The sequence below is a fragment of the Jaculus jaculus genome, chromosome 1 (assembly GCF_020740685.1).
Source record: "Jaculus jaculus isolate mJacJac1 chromosome 1, mJacJac1.mat.Y.cur, whole genome shotgun sequence".
Classification (NCBI taxonomy): Eukaryota; Metazoa; Chordata; class Mammalia; order Rodentia; family Dipodidae; genus Jaculus; species Jaculus jaculus.
The window spans coordinates 291,625,818-291,642,077 of NC_059102.1; the positions used below are offsets into that span (position 1 = coordinate 291,625,818).

Here is a 16,260-nt window from a genome sequence, read left to right on the forward strand (position 1 = left end):
AATCACTTGTCAATTATTCAGAAATGTTCATATAAGAGATATAAAATGTCCAGTGTTTCTCAGAAACATAATTTGGAAATTTATCCAAACTTGGTAAGGGGATAAATATCTAAGTTACATAATAGAAAATGAATGAATAGGAAGAAATAATACTTGTATACATTAACTTATATATATATGCATATATATAAAATATATGTAAATTGAGCTATATATATTTAAAATAACAGTTCAGTGGAATTTGGGATAAACTAAATCTATATTCTTAGGCCATGGTCACTCATAAACTGTCTCTTATTCTTTTTTTTTAAAAAAATACTGGGTCAAAATGATAAATTTAATAGTACATTTAATTAATACCAATCTATGCTTATAATTATTTTGCTATATATGTATAATAAGAGTGTGATGAAACAAACTTGTATGAGATTCTGGGTTGTTCTTTGGAAGCTGTCTATTGAAGGTGTAGAAAACCTTTACTGCCTTGGTATTTACATGCTGAGGGGAACAATGCCAACTGAAAGTAGGAATAAAATAGGTTATGATTTTGTTGTATCTTTTCTCAAAAAGAACAAAGCAACATGGCATGTAGGCAGCCTGATAAATTCAGGATACAAAATCATAGCTGGGATTACTAATAAATCTTTTGTGGGATAAAGTTAGTTTGATTTTAGTAGGAAGGAAGAACTAATTTTTATTTTATTTTGTTTTTCAAGGTAAGGCTGCACTCTAGCCCACGCTCACGTGGAATTCACTACGTAGTCTCAGGGTGGCCTCGAACTCAAGGTGATCCTCCTACCTCTGCTTCCAGAGTGCTGGGATTAAAGGCGTGTGCCACCATGCCTGGAAAGAATTAATTTTTTATGACATGGACTTTTGTATGAACATTCTCAAGTTAGTGGAATATAGCCAATAAAAGTTGAGTCACAGTTTGATGAAGGAGAAGATTTAAAAATAATATTGATGGGTAATAGTCTCTCTATTAAACATTTCAGAGTTATTCAAAGAGAAGTTCTGCACCAAACTCTCCATGAATTCAGGTTTTCATGAATATAATGATAGATCAGTTCCAATGAGATGGAATTTTATACTAATATTTATGTGAAGGTTGAAGTACAAAGCACTATAGAAGCTCTGAAATGTACAATTCACAAATTTGTTTTAAGCATACCTGATTCTGTCTGTTTCCCCATTCATAATGGGTTTTCCATCCCTCAGCCACTGAATAAGTGGTGTGGGTATGCCATTAGCACTGCAGACCAGCTCCACATTCTCTCCTAGAAGGACACTGACTTCACTTGGAACTTCAGCACCAACAATACTTGGAGGAACTTTGGAGAGATGGTTAGGACTTTCATTAGCAAGGTCAAGGATATAAATATTAATGAAGTGACACAATCATAGACCAGGACATTTCTAGTTCAATATTCTTCCTAGATTAGGGCTGAACTATTGCTAACCTCATAAATTACTTCTAAATGAGAAAGATAAAGCTATCAAATCACTTCTTTCTTTGGGGGGGGGGGTTCGAGGTAGGGTCTCACTCTAGCCCAAGTTGACCTGGAATTCACTATGGAGTCTCAGGGTGGACTCGAACTCATGGCAATCCTCCTACCTCTGCCTCCCAAGTGCTGGGATTAAAGGCGTGTGCTACCATGCCCGGCTTCAAATCACTTCTTAATATGTCTGTGAATTGATATAATTATTTACTCGTAGGGGCTAACAACAGATTTATCTCAATGGAGTGTTCATAATTTATATGGTGCAGAACAATTTGTTTGTATAAGATGTTGGTGTGAAGGTCTGAGAAAAGTATCTACACTGGATATTTTTCTATTATTGAGTCTTATTATTTATTTGGAGGAATGTATAGGCTTGTTGTATTTTTAAGATCCAATAGATTCTGTTCTTTTCTAATTTAGTCATCCTTGGTTTGTAATTTAAAGGTTAGATCAAGAAATGGAGTGAGCATTAAAAAAATATGGAATGCTTCATGAATTTGTGTGTCATCCTTGCACAGGGGTCAGGCTAATCTTCTCTGCATTGTTCCAATTTTAGTATATGTGCTCCTGAAGGAAGAACTAGTAAAAACATTAACAACCCTATAAAACATTGAATTTTTATCCTTTAGAATTATAGGGCTATGGTTGGAGCTCACATCAGATTACAGAACCAGTTTGCTATCCTCAGTACTCCATGTTCAGTGTTACAATGATAGCTGGAACTCGGCTGTGCTGGGCATATGCTCACCAGGAAACTGACAAATCACTGGTTACAAATCAGGATCTTTATGTTCGCAGAATAAACTGTTATACATTTACCAGCACAGCACTGCATACTCTCTATATTGTTTAGCATTGAGGATATGACAAGTACATGAAACTGGCAGAAGTTAGAGTACTAATAATGAGTTGACTTTTGAATGAAACTTACCATAACTAGTGTCAAATATAAATGACAAGAACTGTACTAACCTTTGTATATGCTTTTGCTGTAGGACTAAGACATTATGGAAATTATAAATAAATTAGACAAATGTTTGGTCAAACTACAAACCTTTTAATTAGTATAATTTATTCTTTTTTGTTTCTCTTACTCTCATTTTTTTTCTGATTTTAAAATTTTTTTCTCAATTTTTATTAACATTTTCCATGATTATAAAAAATATCCCATGGTAATACCCTTCCTCCTCCCCACTTTCCCCTTTGAAATTCCATTCTCCATCATATCCCCTCCCCATCTCAATCAGTCTCTCTTTTATCTTGATGTCATTCTTAATTGATAAATATAGTTAAACATTTCATTCATGATGCTGAGTCTCTGAAGTTATCTTTCCCCACATGTTTCTGAAATCTCAAAACATCACTGATCTTACCAGAAACCACTAACACAAAGTTTTCATTTTCTTTAAATTCAAGTGTTTTTGAATTGGCCAAGGAATAACAGGGAGACAGTATTCAAGAATAAATGTGTACTTTAGGAGAAATTCTGCAGTGAACAATAAAATCAGAAAAATAATTAATTCAACTTAGTTTCAATGTAAGCTTCCATTCCAAATTTGAATGAAAACTCATTATTCAGAGATTTACAGAATATCAAAAAGAAACAAGTTCTCCGTGTAGAGCTCACTCCCATACTGAAGCAACAGAGACACCAATTAAACACTTAGTACATTAATTAATACTCCTTATTCTCATTACAAAATTGGACAGGACTCAATTCTTTGAGATTTTCCTGTTCTCTTACCTATGATGAAATCACAGTACAACCTTATGAATAAAACTTACTGGTCTATAAAAATAAGAACATAAGCCGGGCGTGGTGGTGCACACCTTTAATCCCAGCACTTGTGAGGCAGAGGTAGGAGGATAGCCGTGAGTGAGGCCAACCTGCGATTACATAGTGAATTCCAGGTCAACCTGAGCTAGAGAAAGACCCTACCTCAGAAAAACAAAACAAACAAACAACAACAACAAAAAAAAACCCAAACCAAACCAAAACAAAACATACAGTCTTCATATCAAAATAAATTATTCAAATTTCAAATAAGCAAATAGAATTCAACAGAATATATGTTATAATAAGATAATACTTTCATTAAAAAGAGATTTTTGAACTTCTGCTATTGGATTCCACATTTGTGTCCTTTACAATAAATAAATTCATTAGCAAATGTAGGACAAAAGATAACATTATTTTGGTAACCTAAAAATATGTTGAACCAATTATTAACAATCCTTGTAAATTTGACTAGTTTATACTGCAGAAAAATAAAAAATGGGAAGAGATCACACTGTACATGAATGGCATACCTTGAATCAAAAGAATGTAGTTCTTCTGAGCATTCCCCTCCATATTTGATGCCACGCAAGTGTAATTTCCACTATCTGAATGCTGAGGTCTGGCAATTTGGAGTTTGCTACCCCCAGCCAAAATGTGAACTTCAAGTGAGTCAGAATTTTCTGCAATTAAAAGACAAGCAAAACAAAACATAACATCAAAACCCTTTCATTTTTGTGAGCGTATATGTGTATGGTGTGCATGCATGTGTGTAGGCATGGTATGTGTGTGTGTGTGTTTTATATGCTAGAGGGTGACAATGGGTTTATCCCTCTGTCATTTATTTATTGAGACAAGATCTATTTCTTTTTCTTTGTTTTTTAACTTTTTCTGTTCATTTTTTTATTTATTTGAGAGCAACAGACAGAGAGAGAAAAGCAGAGAGAGAGAGAGAGAGAGAGAGAGAGAGAGAGAGAGAGAGAGAGAATGTATATGGATGTGCCAGGGCCTTCAGCCACTGCAAAGCAACTCCAGACACGTGCACCCCCTTGTGCATCTGGCTAACATGGGTCCTGGAGAATCGAACCTTGAACTGGGGTCCTTAGGCTTCACAGACAAGCAATTACCCGCTAAGTCATTTCTCCAGCCCAAGTTCTATTTCTTGAACCCAGAGTTCACCAATTTGGCTAGTCTAGTCAGACATTGTCACAAGGACCCTCTTCCTCTGCCTACAAATGTTGGGCTCCTGGTACACACCAGCACACCAGCCATTTATCTGGGTTCTGGGGATTTGAACTAAGATCCTCACACTACTTTGGCAAGTGTTTTATCTGAATGAGCATTATTCTCTGTTCCCTAAATAGCTTTTGTTGCTGACATCACTAAAATTCACTATAAAATGTCATGCTTTATGCAGGCAATATAATTCTTAAATGTCTTCCCTTTGTACCATTTTAAACAACATGCCTTTTTGTTGAAAAATTAAAATTGAAAAATATTTCCTTTATACAATGAATACCTAACTGGACCTGGTATGTCAGGCCTTTAATCTCAGCTACTTGAGGCTGAGGTAGGAAGATAATGTTTTGAGGGCAGCCCGGGCACGTTGTCAAGTTTCTGTCTCAATGTAAAAAGTGGACGGAGAGAAGCTCAGTGGCCAAGTGCTTAGCTAGCATGTACAAGCTCCTAACTTTGATTACCATGGTCTCAAAATATAAGCACTGTATAAGAAGTCTAATTCGTAAATTTATAGTTCAGGCCATGAAATGTTTTGAATGAAGTAGAGTTATTTGCATAGTAATAAAAGTGTGATAAGTTATAAATCTAGTGAATTCAGAGCAAGAAATAACTACAAAAATGCTTGGCTGAGTTACCTATCGGCTTGTGGTTCTTTAACCACACTATGGTGGGAGGTGGTAACCCAGTGGCATCACATGTCAGAGTCACGGGATTGCTGGCCGTCTCCACAACCACTTCTCTTCCAGGCCCTTCAATACTGGGTGGCACTGTGAAAAGATAGAAGAAAGTTCTTGTGTCCTCATCAAGCTAATTCAAGACACTTTCTTTCATTTGCATATCTAGGGAAAAAAAAGAGTTGTATTAGAAGCAGATGCTCACCATATACATTGAGGTGGAAATTTTTATCATCTCGTCCTGCTACATTTATAGCTCTACATACATACTGGCCTGTGTCAGATACCTAAAAGAAAAAGATACTATTGTATATGCTCCATTAAATTATAGATGACCAATCACATGGTTCCAGGGTAGATTAAATCGTCAGTCATCTTTCTGCATGTATGCCCACATCCAGTTGTCACCAGCAATCCTATTTCTTCTGCTTTTAAATGACAACAAGCTCAGTGGCATTAGCTATACACCTGTTCATAAACATCCATCACTGTACTACGGGGAGAAGGCATCTTCCAGTTACCTCTTCCACAACTACACCATGTGGGCCTAACGCTCAGACAAGGAGGAAACATGCACCTCAGCTTTCTTGATGTGCAGCATTTGTCTTCCGGCCAGAATCTCCACATGAGCAGAATCCTTTATCATCTGCCCATTCTTATACCAGGTGATGACTGGAGGAGGAACGGCATTCGACTCACACTCCAATGACACCGAAGCTCCCTCTCTCACGTTCACTACAGAAAGAGACTCACTGCCATGATCTTTAATGCTTGGGGGCACTGAGGGCGAGAAACCAGAACAAAATTATTACTTTTTTCATAAGTTTCTCAGATAGAAAATTATAAATGAAATAATATTATAAAAAAGGATAAAAGCAAACCATAAACAGTCAGAGCAACTTTTTTCTTGCTTTCACCAGCCTGGTTGATAGCTATGCAGGTATATTCACCACCATCAGATACTCTGGTCCGAATAATCTGTAGAGTTCTACCACCTACGGGAAAACATGCTGTAAGTGGAGGAACGCAGATTATTTTAATAATGGCTTTATCAGTAAGATTTGTGGAGAATATGTCATTTCACTCAGAGCATAAATCATGTAGAAGCATTCACATTTAAAATAAGACCATTAAATCAGGTTTAATCAATTTTTAGTTATTAATTCTAATATCTTATAAATTGTGAAACAGAATTTTTCTCTCTCTGTTAAACCAGTATGGATAGCAAAATTAACAGACATAGGTTGTAGTGGGCAAGAAGTAATTGCATATAGTTAAAATATGTGGACAAGTGCTTCCTGGATTAAATTTTCCAGAAGTCACTGTTGTCCTTCCATTGTCCATCATGTGTGCCCCATCTGTCTGTATTTAAGTATCCACTGTTCACTGTCTATTCTAGTTATATAATCTGCCTATAAGTATAGATGTATATACACTAAAATCTATACTCAAGCAGCTTTGGAAAGAGAAAAAAATTGGCTACTAACCACAGTGAGAATTATCAAGATGTTCTATTTCTGAATTTCACAAGTTTTTCTTAAAATTTGTTAGAGATCATTTTATTGTATATTTCCACTAAAATCATGTAGGTCTATACAATGTTAACAGTCCTAGTTTGGGTAAATAGAGGTATTAACTATGAAAAAATAAATGGAGTAAGACCAAAGTTTGGCAAGTGACTGAACTGCAATGCATTTTGCATTTAGCTGAAAGGCAGTGAGATGCTGGGCCTACCTCAGCAAAAGAGATCTTACCTGGCACAACGAGAGCATTTGTGTTTGGCTTGATGGGCTGCTCATTCTTCAGCCAGCTGAGGTCAGGAGGGGGAAAACCAGAGACCTCACAGGTCAAGGAGATGAAATTGTTCACTACCACAGTGAGGTTCTCAGGGTTAGGACCAATGACAGTTGGAGGAACTGCAAAAGTACATATATATTAAAAATAAAATCTGCCATTCTCAGAAATATTCCATTTTACTGTATCGGTGATCTGTAAAAGCTCCAAGTGAATGGCTCTGCTAAGTATCAAGTAGTCTTTTAAAAATTTATTATTATTATTTATTTATTTGAGAGTGACAGACAGAGAAAGAGGCAAATAGAAAGAGAGAATGGGCATGTCAGGGCCTCCAGCCACTGCTAACGAACTCCAGACGTGTGCGCCCCCTTGTGCATCTGGCTAACGTGGGTCCTGGGGAACTGAGCCTCGAACTGGGGTTGTCAGGCTTCACAGGCAAGCGTTTAACTGCTAAGCCATCTCTCTACCCCATCCAGTAGTCTTTATTAAAGGTTCTAAAGCCTTCAGCAAACTCATGTCCATTAAGTTTGTTTTCCAATCAAAGAGATTCTCAGAATTTCAGTCAAAGTTTTCTGCATTTCATTTGTAAAGCATACGTGGCAATTCCCAAAATATTTTTCTCAATGTAAAAAAGACCTAATATGCTTTTAACTATGTTTGAATATGAGACCCTTATTTAAAGTTTTCTTGTTTTAGTACTAATGGAATGAAAATTTAATTTTAGGATATCAGCAAATCATGAAGATTATTTTTACAATATAAGTTCATATAACTTCCAAGAGAAGAAAACATTTAAGAACTAGACAATACTATTGTTTATTGTTTAAAACCAAAAAAAAGAATTTAAAAAGAAAAATCACAACAAAATGATGATATAATAATGCAATAACATTTATGAATATTATGAAATAGTATGCATATAGAACAGTATTTAATAAATTATGGAAAGTATCATATATGGATTGATGGTTTCCTGTGAAGTAGAGAAAGAAAAGGAGCAAGAAGGGGCTCATAAAATAAGCGGATTAGTAAATAAAAATAGAAAGGAGTCATGATAAGATGCACAAAAATAGTAAGAATGAACTAATAAATCACACTATTGAATCCATTCTATTATTTTAAGACTGAGGTATTAAAGCAGAACCCAAAGGGAAAAAAAAATCAAAAAGGTAAAATTCCTTTTATCCTTTTAATACTACATGGTTTTTCTTTTTCTTTTTTTTCTATTAAGTTAATTCTTTTTTTTTCTTTTCACAATTTTTATTAAAATTTTCCATGATTACAAAAAATATCCCATGGTAATACCTCCCCCCCAACAGTTTCTCCTTTGAAATTCCATTCTCCATCATATTACCTCCCCATCTCAATCATTGTAGTTACATATATACAATACCAACCTACTGGTTTTTATTTTTCATCCACTGATTAATTCTAGTGTTTGTTCATCAGACATTTGTTGAATTCTCACTGTATCCCACACATTGTGCTAGGTGATGCAATGTGGAACACGTGATTGACAATAATCATATACTACGCTTAATAATCTGGCAGCAATGTCAGATGTTGATCTAAAAGTAACAGCTAATGTTTTTATAAAATCATTTATTTGGGTTGGACAGATGGCTTGGCAGATAAGCGCTTGCCTGTCAAGCCTAAGAACCCTGGCTCGAGGATCGATTCCCCAGGACCCACGTTAGCCAGGTGCACAAGGGGCACATGTGTCTCGGAGTTCCTTTGTAGTGGCTAGAGGCCCTGGCATGCCCATTCTCAATCTATCTATCTGCCTCTTTCTCTCTCTGTCACTCTCAAATAAATAAATAAAACAAAAAAATCATTTATTTATTTCACATATAGTTATTGAAAACTTTAGTATATGAACATACTGCAAATTATTTATATTTACATTAGTCTATACTCTTATGTTCCCTCTCCTCCACTCCACTGAGGGTCCTCAATCAATGTGGGGTTATGAATATACCAGTCAGTATCTGTTGGGTGGGTGGGGACAATGCCTCAACGTATACCTTCCCACCCTGTGGCTCTTGGATTCTTTTACAGCTACTGTTGTTTTGGCTGATTGTCCTATTCCAGACACTGTTTTAAATTCTTATCTACTTTCCTATCCAGTTCTCCTCATATCACACACGAGGAAGCGGAGACGCAGGGATGTCAGCATCTTGCCAAAGGTTCACAGCTCATTACTGGCAGAGGCAGGCCTGGATGCCAAGCACCCCAGCTCTCAGTGCTCCTACGTTTTTACTCGTGGCTTTATACTGCTTGTGATGAGTGTCAGTTAGAAAGATAGGTAATGACGGGGATGAAACCCAGTTTGGGAATAAAGAAGAGAAAATGGCATTTAAGAAGATTTTTGAATTATTACAGAAAATAAGCATGTCTTCCATAAAGAAGGCAAAGGACTTACAACAGCCCAACTGGGGCAAAGAACATTATACTTGGAAGGCTAGTATGGCCAGAACTTGCAGAGCAAGGTAGTGGTGAGAAGACATAGGGTTAGAAGGCTAAACAAAGGTAAGATTCCTATAAGAGTCCACATTAAGAATAGAGAAATACAGCCTAATGAATGGGAAACCAAAAAAGAAAAAAAAAAGCGGTTTAACCGAAATTTAATCTGAAAGACACCACTGTGAGTACAGAGGTGACAGCTGACTGGGGAGAGGGTTAGGAGGCCAGTGCTGTGGCATGCGCAGCAGACTGTGGCGGCTGAGTACTGGGTGGCGTCGGAATCAAGAGAAGCGGGTCTCAGGATGTTCTGCGGGTGTAGTCATCATGACTCTCAGCTGTGAGGTTTAACCAGGGGAGGGGGAAGGATGACATTCACTGTGCGGACATGAACAGCGGGCAGACGATTCCCTTTACTGAGAGAGATCTGGAAGAGGAGCACGGTTTGGAAGAAAGATGAAGAGTTTAGTTTTTGTACACATTTTGTTTATTTATTTTTTGTTTAGTTTTTCGAGGTAGGGTCTCACTCTGGTCCAGGCTGACCTGAAACTCACTATACAGTCTCAGGGTGGCGTCGAACTCACACTGATCCTCCTACTCCTGCCTTCCGAGTGCTGGGATTAAAGGCATGCTCCACCATGCCCAGCTATGCACATTATTTCAAGGTCATTATTAGACATTTGTATCAATAGGAAGTGGCTATATGGGTAGAAAGCTCTGGGGTTCTTGAAAGAGTCTTGACTAGAGACAAAAATCAAGAAAACATTTGCATAATGTAAGTGAAAGCTAGGGGCATATAAGCTCATGCAGAAAAAACAGCTGGAAGAGAGGAGAGTCTAGAGCCTGAAGAATCATAGCTGGAGCAGGAGAAACCTGCAAAGACAGCTGGGGATGAAAGGCAGGATATGAACAAAGGGCAGACACAAAGGAGGAGACTGGAAAACCTAGCAGCCAAGATTGTCAAATGCTCAGAAGTGAGAAAGACATAGTGTGGAAGGTGCCTGTTGGGCTTATTAACACGGACATTCCCTCATGAGCTCAGAGTGAGGGTCGGTGGACTGGTGAAGGTGGGACGTACAATATGAGGAATGCAAGGGAGGGGAAGGAAGGGGAGTGGGAAGTAAAGCCATTTAACATACAGAGCTGTGAGGGAAGTTTGCTTTGAAGGAGAGGAGCAAGCGAAGGGGGCAGCCTGATTTCCTTAAGTTTTAATATAGTATTCTTGGAGTAGCTATATTTCACAAAAACAAAATGACTCTTTGGCGGTAGATATCCAGCTTCCCCCTCTCTTTTAATCATAAAATAATATTTATAGTCTTTCTATTATGTAGGAGAGATTAAGTTTGATAATGATATGGGGTACTCGTGTTTTTTAAGGAATTAGTTAATTACACAAAATGTCTTTTCCTCCATCAGCGAGTATACTGGATACTAGAAGAATGTCTTCAATATAAATTCTGCACTTGAGGACAAGAACAGGTTTTAATCATGCCTAGAAGATAACCTTTAATGAATAGAAGATGTAGATGTGGTACAACTGTCACATAAACTTGCCTTCGGGAATATCACACTTTGGTTTTATTTTTAAAAAGGCTGGAGTAATGGCTTTCTTTTGAAGGATGATGATAATGTAAAAACAGGCTGTTTAGAAGACCTGTACTTTATAAATCCAACTAGCATTGGTGTGAGGGAAGAGAGGAGAGTGGAAGAATGCAGGCTTCACATGCTGATCAAGTTCACGACGGACAATAGCTCTGTGTAATCTAAAGCATGGCTTCCTTGCTTTTGCAAGTGTAGCCTAACAGATGTTTTGGGAACTGAGCTCTTACCATGAACATTGAGGTTAAAGTACTTTTTGGCACTTCCTGCTGTGTTCTCAGCAACACACACATACCTCCCAATATCTGCTATTTGAGCATTTAGAACCTAAGGGAAGAAGTGAAGAAATAAGAACTGAAATGTTTAATAAAAGGACTTATAATGTTTATTTTTTTAGAGTAAACATTGTGCATTTGTAGTTAATACCAGACAGACATAGGAAAATGAAGTTGTTACACATACCAGTGCCAATGCTGGCTCCAAACAGGTCAATGAATTAAATATTTACTTTAAAATTTACAGTCAGAAAATATAATTTTACATATTTTTTTGGTATTCTGAATATAAAACATCCCAAATGTTTTTCCCAGTTCTCAGTCTATACTCTGATAATGTGGCTGAAGCATCTCCAAACAGGCAGTAAAGAACACTTTCATTTGTACTGGTCTAGTGCCTGGGTTTGGCCAATAGTCGTGATGGTATATCATGTCAAAAGTTAGGCCTCTGCATTTCTGCTCACTGTTTTGCAAGTCTGCCACCACCATCGGAGAACCCATGGCTGGCTGGCAATAGGGTGTGGAATAAACTGTCATGACACCTGAGGCCTCAGATATGTATAAAATCCCAGAGCAAATCATCCAGCCATTTACTCAAACCATAGCTCTATGTAGACATGTGAATAAGCCCAGCAGAGATCAGAAACATCACATAGCCAACCAGGACATTTATGAGATAAATAACTTATGGTTTCAAGGTTTTATGTGACACTACTGAACTGATATTGAGGAATGTTTATTATATACACATTTCTATCCATCTATCTACATATCTTTCAGCCTTGTACATAAAAATATTTAAGCAGTTTTTACTTGTTCTTTGAAAATTTCATGTATATGTTGTATTTTGATTAAATAGACTCCCCCACTACCCTCTTTTATGCCCTTCACTGAATCCTTTCCTCTTCCTCTAACATATGGTGCCTGGTCATTAAGTAGATATTTTAATGTTTAGATGATATGTTGAGAATTCAAGGTTATTTATGCATAGTGACTCTGATTCTTTGCATAAAGAGCTCTGTGACTTAGGCTCAGTGCTGGGAAAACTGATTGTCATGCTTACCTCTGTGAGACACTAGTCTATGTTTACCTAATAATTTCATCCCATTGTAACCTAACGAAGGAACTGCTGTTATTTCTAGATGTGCCCAACTTTCTTTTGGGACACTTGGAAAGAAAAATTGATATGACCATTCCTAAGCAGCCCAGAACATTCATGTAGTTTCCTATTATGACTTGTTACTACCATTTTAAGCTACGGGAAGCCTTATTCCACTTAGACTTTTACCAACAGAAATATGCAGTGGGAAAAACTGCAATACTTTTTTAAAATAATATGGCTTTTATACACCTAGAAGGGTATGGAAGAGTTCCTACAAAAGCACTGCAGCGGTCATTTCTAGTAGCAGACTAAAAAATCATTTTATAAGCTCTTGGTGGTTAGTTGTTCTAAAATTTAAGTATGCTTATAAAAGAATATTTTCGAAAGTCTAAAAGAATTTAAGTGCCCAACCACTCTCTAAAAGCGAGATATTTCCTTCTTACATGCAGAGTTCTTCCGTTCGATAGGAACTTATGGTGGTCATCTTCTAGCAGCAACTGGCCGTCTTTGTGCCAGGAATTCTTTGGCGCTGGGCTGCCGCTGGACAGACACTCCATCTGTGTACTCTTGTTTACCAGCACTGTGACTTCCTCTGGGAGATCACTGCTTGCTCCCTTGATGACAGGTGGCACTAAGAAATGGTTGCGAGAGAGATAATGACAGGTAACAAGGGCTTCTTCCCAAAATGATGCTGGTTTTCTGACAGCTTTCAAGAAAGTTTTGGACAACAGAGAAGCAAAACGTGATGGGCAAACTGTAATCTTCTAGTAGCATTCTTCATCAGTAAATGAGGATGGTGACAAAGGTACTCGAATTTGGGTTTATCCTCTTCCCTCTCTTACCTACCCCTAAATTGTATCAGTCCCTTATAGCTCAATTCTGGTTCTTCCCCAATATATCCTGTCCTGTTTCAGCCTCTGTCCCTGCCATAATGTCTTCAGGGGTTTTGAGAACATATACAAGAAACATCTGCACTAGTCAATACTGAGATACTTTTCTTTCCGAGGTAGGGTCTTGCTCTCCTCAGGCTGACTTAGAATTCACTATGCAATCTCATGCTGTCTTTGAACTCACAGCTATCCTTCTACTTCAGTCTCCTGAATGCTGGGATTAAAGGCATGTGCTACCATGCCTGGCAATACTGAAAACTTTTATCATCAAGACAAGTCAGACAGATTACAGCTTTTAAAAAAGCATTTGAATACTGGAGAGATAGCTTAGCGGTTAAGGCATTTGCCTGGGAAGCCTAAGGACATACATTTGATTCCCCAATAGCCATATAAGCCAGTTACACAAAATGGAATGTGCATCTGGAGTTTGTTTGCAGTGGCTGGAGGCCCTGACATGTTCATTATTTCTATCTCTTTCTTGATCTGCCTCTTTGCTTCTCTCTCAAATAATTAAAATATTTTAAAATGTATTTGAAAAATTCAGAATTGGTCTTATTTGTAAGGGAATCATCTGGGCTATTCCAGGTGTGTTTTCCAGGTTCAGTATCAATGGTACCAACACCAGTATCATGGGAGCTTGGTTAGAAATTCAAATTCATGTGTCCCAAACAGGTCTGCTTGACTGGCATGCTGAAGAGGGGCCAGAAATTAACATTGTAGCAAGCTTTCCAGTTGATCCTTAAGTATGTTAAAGTTTGATGAGTCCCACTTTAGGTTTTCTCACAGGTATTCATTCTCATTTAAAATAATAATATAGAGCTGGAGAGATAGCTTAGTGGTTAAAGCACTTGCGTGCAAAACCAAAGGACTCAGGTTTAATTCCTCAGGACCCACATAAGCCAGATGCAGAAGGTGGTGTATGCAAGTGGAGTTCATTTGCAGTGGCTAGAGGCCCTGGTGTGTCTATTCTCTCCCCATCCCCACTGACTCTTTTTCTCCTCTCAAATAAATAAATATCAAAAAACAATAATGTATATTTTAGCTATAAAAATCATATATTAACTGTAGAACAAGAAAACTGAAAATCTCAATAATAAAAAATTAAATAAGTGTAGCTTCAAAATATGGAAATGTTAAAAAATATGGAAATATTAAGTAAATTAAGAATGCATATGTTGGCTACTTTTGTAAATAGAGATATTTATATTTAAGGTGAATAATCATTGACTTGTTTCAAAAGCTTGCTTATTACCTGTTTTATTATTAAAGTATACCTGCCTCTAATAATTAGAAAAAAGCACATGTTTAATGTAGATGCAGTCTTGTAGTATTTGGTCTCTGACAAGTAATCTGAAATCTTCTAAAGAAAACGAGCAATGATATGGAGCACAGGAAGGAATTCCAGTGTTAATTTGCAGACGCCCACCGACTCCAACAGTTCCACGATCACTGATGGCTACTGTGTCTACTGCTGGACCTCAGTGGCTGGCACAGTGCCCATCACATAGTGAACAGTCAATAGATATTCGCCAAATAAACAAACTGTGACTTTTAGTGTTTTCTATCCTCCATCCCTTTGGGGCGTCTGTGGACTGCTCTTTGACCTGGAAACTCCAGCCCTTCTGTGCCCCCACCTTATAGCCCCTCCCGTGAAGTTCCTTCCTCTTGCCCACACCTCATTCGTGGTTACATCAGCGACATGCTACGTTACCAGCACGTTATACTCTGGCACTCCTTAGTACTTTCAGGGTGTTCCTGTGACAACTCACCTTCTGGTTTCAGGAAGGCAATGTATTTGTTTTTAAAAATATTATGCTTATTTATTTTATAGACAGAAAGAAAAGGAGAGAGAGAGAGGAAGAAAGTATGGACATACCTGGGCTTCCTTCCACAGCAAACAAACTCCAGATGCATGCACCACTTAATGCACCTGGATTTACCTGGGTACAAGGGAATTGAACCCAAGCTATCAAGCATTAACCACTTAGCAAAATCTCCAGCCTACAATGCATTTTTTTTTTTTTACTTGAGAGATGGGGGAGGAGAGAGAGAGAGAGAGAGAAAGAGAGAAAGAGAGAGAATTGGTGTGCCAGGGCCTCAGCCACTGCAAATGAACTCCAGACGCCTGCACTAACTTGTGTGCCCACACAACCTGTGCACATGTGCCACTGTGTACATCTGGCTTACGTGGGTTCTGGGGAGCTGAACTTGGGTCCTTAGGCTTCACAGCAAGTGCCTTAACTGCTAAGCCTTCTCTCCATCCACAATGTTTTTAACTTCTTCTGTTAAGTTACTGAGGGTAATTGCAGCAATGTCTGAGCCATATGGTTCCAACTACATGCCGCCACACTCTCTAGAGTGGAAATTCTGACATTCTCTGTTTCTCATAGGCCCTCATTCCAACTCCTGCCACTGTTTGTTTGTTTCTTTTTTTTTAAAAAAAACAATCATACTTAATGGGGAGACTTCAATGTATAGGACATATATGTTGCGGTTTCCCTTCTTGCCATAAAATATCTCTCCTCCATGAAAGGCTAATCAGCCTTTCTCAGTCTTTGCTTGTACTTTTTTGCATGTTTTAGTCCCTTCCATTATCAATTCCTACATTTCCCACCATCTTCCACACACATACTTGAAATTTTAATATGTCCCTCTCTACTGAATTTCTTTCCTTGATCTATTGGCAATCACATATCACTGAAATTTATCCCGATGTACCTCTTAGGGCCTCTGAAAATGGCTAAGTATCTTATTACTGATTACTTGCTCAAATTTTAATCCATTTTATTCCCTTGCTTTGAAGTATAACATATTATCTAAGGTATGCTGTTGAATTTCATCAATGCCATTTTAGTTTCAAAGCCAGAGAAAATTTTATTTTCTTCAACTTTTTTTAGCATTCAATAATGATACTTTTTATTGTTTTTTTTTTTTTTTTTGACGTAGGG

General features: G+C 37.6%; 1 protein-coding gene and 1 non-coding gene across 4 annotated transcripts in view; both read right to left on the bottom strand.

Annotated features, from left to right (window-relative positions):
• Positions 1-16,260, bottom strand: part of Hmcn1 (hemicentin 1) — a 453,131-nt gene that overhangs the window by 89,927 nt on the left and 346,944 nt on the right. For all 3 annotated transcript variants that reach the window (XM_045142289.1, XM_045142294.1, XM_045142284.1), the window contains exons 56-64: positions 12,866-13,053; positions 11,276-11,372; positions 6,947-7,108; positions 6,074-6,187; positions 5,770-5,972; positions 5,398-5,479; positions 5,154-5,285; positions 3,813-3,962; positions 1,172-1,331 (exon numbers count right to left, since the gene is read on the bottom strand). In XM_045142289.1, the coding sequence (XP_044998224.1) occupies positions 1,172-1,331; positions 3,813-3,962; positions 5,154-5,285; positions 5,398-5,479; positions 5,770-5,972; positions 6,074-6,187; positions 6,947-7,108; positions 11,276-11,372; positions 12,866-13,053 (1,288 nt within the window). The remainder of the gene's footprint in view (positions 1-1,171; positions 1,332-3,812; positions 3,963-5,153; positions 5,286-5,397; positions 5,480-5,769; positions 5,973-6,073; positions 6,188-6,946; positions 7,109-11,275; positions 11,373-12,865; positions 13,054-16,260) is intronic.
• LOC123458195 lies at positions 1,976-2,082 on the bottom strand. Its single transcript, XR_006635493.1, has one exon. It is a non-coding gene; the product is annotated as a U6 spliceosomal RNA (small nuclear RNA).